General features: G+C 42.4%; 1 protein-coding gene across 1 annotated transcript in view; it reads right to left on the bottom strand.

Moving 5' to 3' along the window:
• Positions 1-6,190: 6,190 nt before the first annotated feature.
• CPS1 (carbamoyl-phosphate synthase 1) overlaps positions 6,191-11,371 on the bottom strand; it is a 100,533-nt gene continuing 95,352 nt past the window's right edge. The window contains exons 36-38 of the mRNA XM_009281077.1: positions 10,514-10,626; positions 9,835-9,964; positions 6,191-8,565 (exon numbers count right to left, since the gene is read on the bottom strand). Of these exons, the coding sequence (XP_009279352.1) occupies positions 8,467-8,565; positions 9,835-9,964; positions 10,514-10,626 (342 nt within the window). The 3' untranslated portion in view covers positions 6,191-8,466. The remainder of the gene's footprint in view (positions 8,566-9,834; positions 9,965-10,513; positions 10,627-11,371) is intronic.

The following is an 11,371-nucleotide window of genomic DNA, read 5'->3' as shown; positions in this document are numbered from 1 at the left end:
AAAATACAGCCTAAGAGTGAAGTCACACTGTATTAAGCACTGTAGTTTTCTATTTTATACAGTTCTTATGCAATCCCATTCACCAGATGCCTTACACAGTGCCCCCTAAGGATTCAGGCATCCTTTAAGTCATCCTCTCACCAGTGGAGAACCACACGTGAGTGGAATTGGAGGTGGATTTGGATTAGGTTCTCTGTATAAGTGGATTCTATACAGCTGCCCATTGCTACAGGTTAATATCAGGGATGGAAGGCCAAACACCTCCACTGTGCATGGCAGGGAAAGGCTGCAGGATTTGTTTCAGAGAGTGACCCACAAAAAAATCATGAGGAGATGAGCCCTGCTCTTCAGTTGAGCCCCAGGAGCACTGCTGCTGAGCACAGCCCTTAGCCTGCAGCTTTTGGATGCTGTTATGATGGCTTAGAGACATTTGGACATGAGGCTTGAGACCTTGGCCTGGCCAGATAGTACCTGAGAGAACTAATGTAGGATAAAAGCAAGTTCCTTTTCCAAATACCTTCTGATGCAAATAGTTACTATGTGGGAAGGGAAAACAAACTCAAACCCTGACCAGTGAAAGGAAGGTCATGTAGCAGGTGAAGACCAGGGCTTACACCTTTGATCCCTTCCTGCTGGCTAGAGGATTTGCTCTGTTTATTTTCTCACTGACAGAGAATGAGATGTGGCTGGTCTCCAACAAGGCATACTCTGGCTCTTTAGGAAGTCTGTAGGACTTGCAAGTCCCACCCAATATCCAAATCAAGCTTAATAAAAGTCACAGCTCTAATGATTGGAAGGTCAGACTCAAGCCCAGCAAATTGGTGAGAAAAGGGTCTTAAATCAGCATAATAGCAACTAAAGACAACTACCATTATTTATTGTAACACATGAGTAAATCTGTAATACATCCTCTCCTCTACACAGGATTAATTCTCAGATTAGCACCAGAAAACCATTTTAAAAAGAATTCATATACAGCACTCAGTCTTAACACACACGTTTGAAAATCTAACTAATGTGGAAGTGGCTTTCTCCATCCTCTTCTCTGACAAACATAATATTTCTGTTATTATATTTATATTAAACACTGGGAGAAGCCATTCTGTTTAGTTAATTCTGATCTGTTGAAGAGGATATATTAAATCAACACCTGTCACTTTTTAGTAATTCCTTAGAGTGAACAGCCTTTGCGATGGATTTTCTCTGGCAAGGAACATAACAGAAAGGGATTGTGGTAAATGAAGGAATTCTGCAGAAAAACCACTCGCAATTTAAAGCAGATAATGAGCACCAGAGCTAGTGTGGAAGCAATTAATTCTAATCACTTATGAGACAATAAAATTTAATTATGGGTTCTTTGAAAACTAAAAACCTAACAATTATTGTTAATAGGCTTTTCTTGATGGCAGATAGTGAACAGAATTTGTTGAGGCTGTTTTTCCTGCAGTTAATTTAAAAAAAAAATAATAATCAGCTTTTAGTTAAGGATGCCTAGGCTTACACTAATATACGAAACAGTGCTATTGCGCTAAGTTTAGACCCCACAGGACAGAAATGCAATCTTTGAGGAACTCTTGGATGTGCTTTTCTATAATTTTCATTCTCCTCTCTGCTGAGGTCTCAGATCTTTATTATCTGTTCAGAGTTACTTTCATCTCAGAACAGCTGGATGTCTCCGTCTTCATTTCAGGTACATTCATGCTAGTAAGAACAGAAAGTTCAAGTGGTTGTTTTGTCATGCATTCATTTAGGTGCTGTATGAGAGCTCTAGTTGGGAGTAACCAGTGGTGGTAACGCAAACCACAGCACAACCAGGTGACTCCTGCTCTGTGTTGATGTGGCTGTGGCCCACATTCACTCTGCACCAGATGCTGCTGCAATTTCAAACAGAAAATGAACTACTTCCCCTCCAGTCTAGCAGCATATCTCGCCCAGCCTGAACTGCATGAAGAAAGCATAAGGATGGAGAAGGACCATCAGTTAAATTCTGGTATTTCTCATTTTGATGTTCCACTCATCTCTTTCTCTCCCAGCTAGCTACAGAGCATGACTTCTCTTGCACTTGAAATAGCTTCCAGCCCTTTCAAAGTATAACAACCTCTGAGGCTATCATATCTACCAGAAATTACTTAAAAGCATTTACTAACAAATGTAAGCTAACAAATCTGGACTTTCCCAGTGACTTAAATGTCAGTCTTTCTTCCCCTATACTATCTGTGCCCTTTGGGGCCTGTGCCTAAGTGCCCTTAGGAGTCTGTATTTTCTCTGTCTGGTTTGCACAGTGTTCAGATGATGAATGGCATTACTATACTATATGTTACTGATGTCCATGATAACATGGGCATATACCTCTACCTCACCACCATTACAGAACTTCTTTGCTTACCTGTGCCGAGCTCTAACAGCCATGTTTTGTTGTCCATATGAAAACTGCATAGGAGAGACGCCCCACGAGATACTATTGCTGAGGCACCATGTGCTTGGGTATCCGAATGAGATATAAATGATACAGCATTGCTGAGACCTTCATTTCAGGATCAACAGCTCAGGCTAAGCTGCAAACCAGATAAATACTGCTACCTTCATAGCGGTTGGAAGAGCACTACAATAATTTCAATGCTTATTTTAGGATATACTAAGAACTCAGACCCGCTGGCAGTAAGAACACACTATTTATTTGCTTTCAGCTGGCCACATCAATGCATTCAAAATTTGACTAAAGACTCAGGTTTGACCCTCAGCAAAGGTCACATTTTGACCGCTTCACCTCTACCATTCTGTCTCCTATGAATCATGAAAGGCAGCAAACACTTCAACCCATACCCCGTGATGCTTAGTCAGAACATAACCCACTTTTCTAAGAGTTGTTCCAAGTGCTTCTGTCATAAGGGGATGGATTGTAATGCCTCTCAAAGACAGTGAATAGCAGAGGGCCATTTTAAGCTATAATGAGGTCTCATTACTACAAGAGATCTTGAAGGACAAGAGCTTGGCAGCATTTAGTAATGCTCAGGAAGTCAGAAAAAAGAACAAGATTGTCTAGAGCTGGAAGAGCAAATGTTTTTCCTGAAAAGGCCCCTGATGCTCTAATGATGAATATCTTGGGCAATCATTTACACCAGAGGCTAAAAGCAGTGTAAAATCAGCACAGCAACATTATGCTGGCTTTGCACTAGTGTAAGCAACTCTGTAGAGACTGACAAAAAACCATATCCATAGAGTTTAAGAAACTTCATGCTATAGGAGTAAAAAATTGACCTTTAATAATAAGAAACTTTCCCTGGGAGAATGAATTGTGCCAGAACTACAAACTCTTGGCACTCCTTGCAGCTCCCTGCAAAACAGCTGCACTTGCTACTCTTAGATACTGTCTTAGACAATCCACAGCATTCATCCAAGATTATGGTAATCCCAAAGCACTAGCATTACTCCCTAGCAATTAATTCATCTTTTCCCCAAAGCACATTATCATAAAGCTTGAACATAATTTGCAACAAATGCTTTTGTCTCTCAGTTTCATCTTTACAAACTTCCCTGAATTAAAAGAGTTTATCTCAACTGGTATTATCAGTCTGCAGAATTCAATATATTTTAATTATGAGGATGAGTGAGAGTATAGCCTACCTAGTTAATGACAAAATATCGTGTTCTCCATTTAATTAGGACACATTAAAAGGTTCATATTTAAATTCTTTTCAATGTAAGGGTGAAACAAATGTTACAGCATAACTAGATTATTCCATATAAATTACATTATGCAGTGTTAGACATTGAGATGCAGACGAAAGAAAAACAGAGGTTTTGGGTACTATTTGGCAGCTGACTGTTGTAGCATAGAAGATTTCAATGTCCTGCAGATGGCTATAGCAGTAGCATTCATATGCTTCATATGGCATGGCAGCACCTCCTGTCCTTGCAGAGATGATGACAGCACTAATTATGTCTGCTGAAAGCTTCCCAAGGTCCAGGGCTGCTCTGACTACGATTTGGTGTTATAAACATTATAAACAGAAAGAGCCAGAGGTGCTCTCTCCTTTTACCACCTCATCTTGGGTTGTTGCATGAGCCCACCCTCCTGCTAGTTGTTGTTCGCATCTGACTGAGATACAGGCAGCAGCCCGTGCATGAAGCCACTGGTATTGCACACACACTGCAGTTATGGGTTTTAGTACAGTGCTAACTTCCAATCCCTTCCCTACTTTTATGGATCACTTTATAATAAAGATACAGAGGTGCTAAGCTTCCAGCCAGACTCCTAGCTGCCTCTGATGCAAGCACAGAGAACCAAAGCACAAATAGGCTTTTAAACCTTGAGAGTGCAAAATATACTTGGTATGTGAGGGAAGGAAAAACGCTGCCTTACAGGCTGGTGGCAACATCCAGTCCAGGAAAACCCAGCAACCTGCAAGCCAAGCAAGACTTACTTCTCCGCTCACTGCCAAGAGCTCTTTCAGATCATGGAGTCTTTCCTGCTTGGCTACTTCCTAGGACTTTCAGAAAACTGATTTTGACTGTTTCAAATAGTCTCAGAGCAAAGAGGTTTCTTAAAGCTTACTTATATAAAGCATATGCTTTCATCTCACTGTGTTTTAAGACCTCTACCAGGAAAGTGGAAAGTGGTAGCAATAAGTTGTCTTCACTCTCTTACATTCTTTTCTTCTTGTTTTCAACATGCCAAACTATCACTGCTTTGCTACTAACCTCTGCAGAGGCTGCCTGAGCAATCTCCAAGTGATTTAAATGGTGCTAACTGCAGAAGAGTAAATCCAGGAAGGTGATCAACTGGATAAAGAGCCCAACCTCAATATTCAGCAGTGCCTTCTGGGAAATCAAGCCTCCAGAGCTTCCCAGCATTTAGCACACTTGGAGAGCTATGGCTCCAGAGAGCAGCTCAGCAGACTGACTACTGAGAAAAAAACATTTCTGTTACTAAAATTAGATCCCTTCATATTTCATCATGGCTCTCGCCACCTTTTCTTGTGCTTATCTCAAAAGTTGTGCTTTGTACTGTCTCATACCTTCATGTGTCTCTTTATCAACCCTCTTTTAAGACAGTAAAAAAGAATAAAATTATATGACTGCTCATAGATTAGCAAATTTCTTGCTCTGAACAGAATCCTCTTTCATCTGTCATTGTCACCCTCCCCAAGATTAATAAGAAGAAGACATTTATAAGGCAGAATCTGTTGAAAGCAGAGATGAGCTTGGTACAAAGGATACTAACCGCAACTTTTTTTTTTAGATCTGCATTGATCCCAACAGCTGTAGATACTTAAAAATCTTTTCCTATAGTGTCTGCACCTTCATTATGCAAAGAAGAAAAGCATATCAAGAAACAAATTCAGCCAGAATTCAGTGTTTGCACAAGGTAAGCTAGGGGATGATTTCTTGGCTCCTTCTGACCATGTATTTTCTTCAACAGGGGAAGGGGAGGAGACACCAAAGGGAGATGGAGGAAAAGACAGCTCAGGGGATGGTGTATATGTAGATGGGTCTGATTAAGTGTGGAAGGACATTAGTGTCACCTGCTTCAGAGGAGTGGGGAAGGGACCAGTGTTTAGCACCAGCAGCAAAACATTAACACTACTGCATAATTACAGAGTACTCAGCATATATTCAGCCCTGGTGTGTTTTTCTACTAAATTCCACTCTACCTATATGAGAGTCTGTGGGCACCAAAGAAGCTGTGGTTTAAGTACCCGCAGCTGTTGCAGTAAGTAACAACAGGAATGTATAGATACATAGATACACATACACTCACACTGTTAGCTAATTGGCAGGAGCACTGTTTAAGAAAGTTGAATTAAAAGCAGTAAAGGTTTTCCCATTTTCCAAAACTGGCAGCCCCTTCTTCAAAGTTCCCATCTCTTCAATGTTTCTTAGCCTACTGCTCTATCATCTGGCTCCTCACTTACATTTCACATGTCCCTCCTGGGGGATCATGGCTTCTCCTTTCTCTTGTGTACATGCAGCTGAAAAAAAAGAGCATTTGCTTTGTCCTGCTGCTCTTTTCCCACCACACCTCCTCACCTCTGAGGCATACAGCAGCTCCACATTAAATGATGCATTCACTGTCAAACATAAGAATGATGATTTCCTAACAGACTAGTGTTCATCAATGCTTTAAAAAAAAAAAAAAGACTTAAAAAAAGAAGGGCAGAATCCAGACCATGCAGAATTTAAGAATGAGTAGCTGTCACAATCCGGGGCATTTATTTCATTTTCAGCTCATGAGATAAGTGACAAAATAGAAGAGGAAGAACAAGAGAATACAGATGTTTTAAGATGTCGCTTTGTTCACTACTAGAGGTAAAAGCAGGGTGGGAGGATGCGAGATGACACTAGTTGTTAATGGGATTTTTGCCACTGAAATGTGCAGGATGCATTTAGAGTGCTGCTTCATTAACCACCATTTGTCATCCATTTCACAACTGAATGGGTGAACACTTGATGGCTTTGGGCTCTTCTGGAGTTTTGATTGGGGTTTTTTTTTTTTTCTTTCTTTCTTTTTTTTTTAATAACATCTTTACTCTAAAAGTGCAAAGCTCTCCCTATGCACAGCAGGCAGGTTTGTGTTCATCACAAAAGTTAGTACTGAAGAAATGCCTATGGCAAGAGCACTTGGGATGTCAACCAGATCAGAAATAAAGTCCACACCTGGTTCAAAATTTGGTCTTGGCACTTAGCACTAATTGTTCAGAGTCCCATGGTACCCAAAGGCATCACAGCCTCTGCCCACTCCTTTGCACTTTTCAGTAAAAGCTCTTATCAGATTTTATATCCTTCCTGAAATGTTTTAGCATTAATTTAAAAACCCCCAGACTATCTATCTGCCCTTATTCTCTCTCCACACTCAAAGCTTCTTGGGACCCAAGGGAACTTGAGAGCACATGCAAGAAGCAGCCTAGGTTTGCTCATCTCCTCAACACAGCCCAAAGTGCACTACTTTCAGTGTTGATAGTTTCAGTAAAAGCACCACTGGGTGGTACCCAGCTCCACTACCAGATATCTAGCACTAGCTGGCAGTAGTATTTCTTGGCAGGCCCTGCAGGTATTGGGGGATACATAAGAGGTAGGTAACTACTACAAGCTAGCAGTGCCCTGGGTCTGGCATCTCAGGCAGACAGTGTGGCTGGAGGAGAATGCTCCACTTCAGCTTACTCTAGCAAGTATCAGAGAAGTTGTCCAACTTTGAATCTTCCTGACTCCAGCACAGGGTGTGCTGTGTACATACTGCAACATGGGGGGGGTGGAGGGGGGAAAGACAGACACATACATTCCTTAGCTGGTAAACATTTAGAAGCAGGCACTATATATGCTGCAGGATGCAGTGCCATTGGCCATAGAGCTGCTGAAGTCTTCTGCCATGCAGACAACAAGTGATAACATGCACCATGTGGCACAGTGGGTGTCTGCTCCATGGACAGCATTTACCAGAGCTGAAAGAGCAGCAGAGAAGCCTGGAGCGAAAGTGAAGGGGTCACTTAATTGGGAGGGGGAAAGCACTGCAACACTTTCACCTCGTTTTGAAAGGATTCAATTTTAATGCCCACAATCACGGCACAAAATGTTGGACAGCAACACACAGAAGTCTTTGGGGAGTTCTCCACTTTTGAAGCCAGACACAAAGCTGAGAGAGAGCCTTTACAATACAGGGACAGCCACCTGAATTCAGACTGTTGAACTAGAATTTAAAAAATAATCATAATAATAGCCTGAAGGACTGAGCAGAACTTGGAAGCAATTCCAGGACACACACATACAGCCTTTCTCTCCCATCAAATCTACAGGCTGAAGAAGATGATTCTTGGCCAGGGTTAAAAACCAAACAAAAAGTAGCTGCATCATGCCTGTCAGCTGTTATGGGAATCGTGGGGAATTCATGTTCCTCTGTCTTTAAAGAGCTCCTATCACACTCATCACCGTGGCAGGCATCCATGGTATCACTGGGTGTATCAAGCAGGAGGATGTTTAATTGTTACACAAAGTTGTAAAATCCTCAATAATCAGCCATGGAAAGAGAAAGCTACGTGTCTTTCTATGGGAGTTTGGGGCCAGGCTCTAGTAGTCCAGTATGAGAATAGCTAGGATTATGGACCCAAGGAAGGCATTTCTAAGGAGGAGCAGCTTGGTTATGAAAAGTAGGAACAACCAACCCCCATGTAGGATCAGTTGTATCTCCTTTCATTTCCTCTGCTATGGCGGTGTCTGGATCTGCCCATCTAGTAAATAACTAATATTTGATCCTATGTGGAAATGGGGAGAAAATGGTGGAGAAGCTGGGGAGAGGACAGCTTTCCAATGAGACATCAACAGTATTGGCTAGGAATGAACTTGTGCGAGTTGGAAAAAACAATCAGTGCAGATGCTATAAAATAGAAGGAAAGATGGTTAGGTGGATGATCTGAGATCCCCTCTCTTTTGTGGTCCCAGAAGCAGTAAGATTGCAGGTTGGAGATAGTTCTTCTATGCAGTGTTTCCATTGTCAAACTGTCTGTAGTGGAAGAGACTCCTGGAGTCCAATTTCCCAGAGTATTTGACAGCTTCAGCAAAAAGCTTTGTTACCTGTCAATATAAAGCAGAGGAGGGACTGAGCATTGCAAAGCTTTCTGCAGAAGGCCAAGTAATAGAGCAGGCTCCACACTTCTACACTGTCACCCTGAAACTATCCTATGCAGGTCCAGTCCTTGCATCCATCCAAATCAATACCAATTTCAAGGTGACTGTGCATGGGTGTTGGCTCCAGCCCTCTGGAGCCTGCCTGTCCAGCTGGAGAGATATAAAGGTGCTGGGCTTCTTTGGCAAGACAGCTCTGTCTCATGAGAGCTGTTGTTTCCCCCTACAGCCCAAACCTTTAAGAGAACACAGGGTTGTTTTCCTCTCTTAAACTCAGAGATTAAAACTCTGCAATAAAAAGGGTTCAATGCAATGCATCAAGCAGGCGTGGTAATAAATTTTGGATGGGGACCCCTGTTCTGGTTCTCAGTGTGTGTTTCACTAGTAGGCAAAGGATGGGTCTTCAATTTCCCATTCCCGCTAATCATGTTTGGCATTATCCTATCTATCTATGACCTTACAGCTTGGCATTCTCTCTGCTCTCCACTCCAATCACAGCAGAAGATTTTGCACAGCTGGACACCAGTTCAAGTCACCGGGTTCCATGTCAGCACCCACTGAAATCAACAGGAATTTGGCTGCTGTGCTTAATGAGAGCCAGATGAGGCTCTTTCATGACAGCCGAAGCCACTTGCAAAGGAAGTCAAGGTACTGCTGGCAGCAGGAGTCCCACTTTGCATTACCAAATACCTCTTTCCCCTATCAGTATGTGAAAGGGGTTTGTCAGGAGCCACAAACACATAATGACTGCCAATTGTGGACTACAACAGGACAGGCAGCAATTCCAATTGGATGGCACTTTGGAACTGGATTGCCCCAAGGATCATTCAAGAAAGCCCAGCTACATCCTGCTGTAAGATTTAATGACCGTACTTGAAAAACATCCTACTAAAAAATTGTTCCCGTGCATAATTTAAACACGTTACAGGCAATCCTGTGCAAGAAGTTTGCTCTGAAGTGAAAATGATACAGCAACAACTTCAGCTGCAGTACAGGACTCAAGATTTTCTTCTTTTTTTGTTTTATTTTGAGCAATGTTATTTTGTATAGTAGCAAAAAGAAAATACATTCAAACAATTGTGTTGCTATGATTTTCAGGCACGTTATTATTTGTCAGACATAATGAGGGTCCAAACACACTGGAATCTAAGGTCACAAGTGCTTGAAAGCTCTGAAGGCTCTTATGAGTAAGAGGAGAAAGAACAGCATGGGAAGTACCTGGAAATTAGTGAGCAGAGCAATCCCGCTGTCAATAGCCATCCTCCGGATCACATAATTACCATGGACAAACTTGGTGTTGCTGTTAGGCAGGTTAATCACCAGATCTATTTTCCCATCCCTTACCAGCCTGAAGAGACAATGCACAAGACAGTATCACAGTGTGTCTTGCTTAATGAAAATCTATGATGAATAGCACAGGCATGCAGGTAAACAACACTGACAATTTTTATTTGAGTTTAGTCTTACATCCCAAGAAAGGAGGGTTGAGGGGTTAAGGCACTAAGCTGCGACTCAGGAATTTGGGCTTTATTTCTGTTCTATTCAGTGATGCAAAGCAATATTCAGCCTTCATACAGCTCAGCACAACTCTGTTAAAGGCATGACTGACTGTCATTAAAGGCTAAATATTGAGATCCCACGTACTCTTGCGTAAAAATGTAACATGGAGCAATACATCCAAGCCATATTAAATAGGACTGTTCAATGAGATGTTAATTAATTAAGCTGAAACCTCCCTGCTGTGGCAATTCCGGACAGAATCAGATAAAACAAAACTGTTCGATTGAATCCGAAGTCCCATTAAATCACTATCATTGATCTCAACAGGGCCAGCAATTCACCCCTTGTATTTGCTGTCCTGGATGTTAACACAAATTTGACAAGGTATTACTCTTACCTCCTGACCGGAGGGAGGCTCGGACTCTGGCTTTCCTGCGATGGCCATGCCACAGGATTTGCTGGGATACCGTTAGCATTGAGCCAGCCCGAGGTTGCTTCTGTGGCATAAAGCTGTTAAAGGAAAAAAAGGTTACCTATTCTGTGCTTCATAATACTGAAACTTTTCATTTAACTCATGTGGGTCTGACCCAACACACAGCCTGGTTGTCAGAGCTGATCTTGGAGGGCATTTTTCATCACAAGGGTGTCTCTCCATACAGGAGAGAGACACAGAGAACAGCATGACTTTCCCAACTTTCTGTTATCCGTGATTTGCTGATGGATGATAGTCAATGAATGGTAGTAACACATCCAGAAGCAGTTAAGTGGCTTAGGAAAACCTAAATCCCTCTGACTTTCAATAGGGCTTAAGTTCAATTACTTAGAATTTTTTTTTGCCTTTTTTTTTTTTGCCTAGCACTAAGTTTTGAAAGGCAGAACTGTAAATCCAGTAGTTACACTAATGCCACTGAGGAATGCCACTAATGTCTCTGAGTGGTGCAGTTGACATGCCAGAGGGACGGGACGCCATCCAGAGGCACCTGGACAAGCTCGAGAAGTGGGCCTGTATGAACCTCATGAGGTTTAACAAGGCCAAGTGCAGGGTCCTGCACCTGGGTCGGGGCAACCCCCAGTATCAATACAGGCTGGGGGGTGAAGGGATTGAGAGCAGCCCTGCCGAGAAGGACTTGGGGGTACCGGTGGATGAAAAGCTGGACATGAGCCAGAAGGCCAACCGTATCCTGGGCTGCATCAAAAGAAGTGTGGCCAGCAGGTCGAGGGAGGTGATTCTGCCCCTCTGCTCTGCTCTGGTGAG

The sequence above is a fragment of the Aptenodytes forsteri genome, unplaced genomic scaffold (assembly GCF_000699145.1).
Source record: "Aptenodytes forsteri isolate BGI_AS27 unplaced genomic scaffold, ASM69914v1 Scaffold340, whole genome shotgun sequence".
Classification (NCBI taxonomy): Eukaryota; Metazoa; Chordata; class Aves; order Sphenisciformes; family Spheniscidae; genus Aptenodytes; species Aptenodytes forsteri.
Note: the sequence above shows the minus strand (reverse complement) of the source record. Positions and strands in the feature narration are given on the sequence as shown.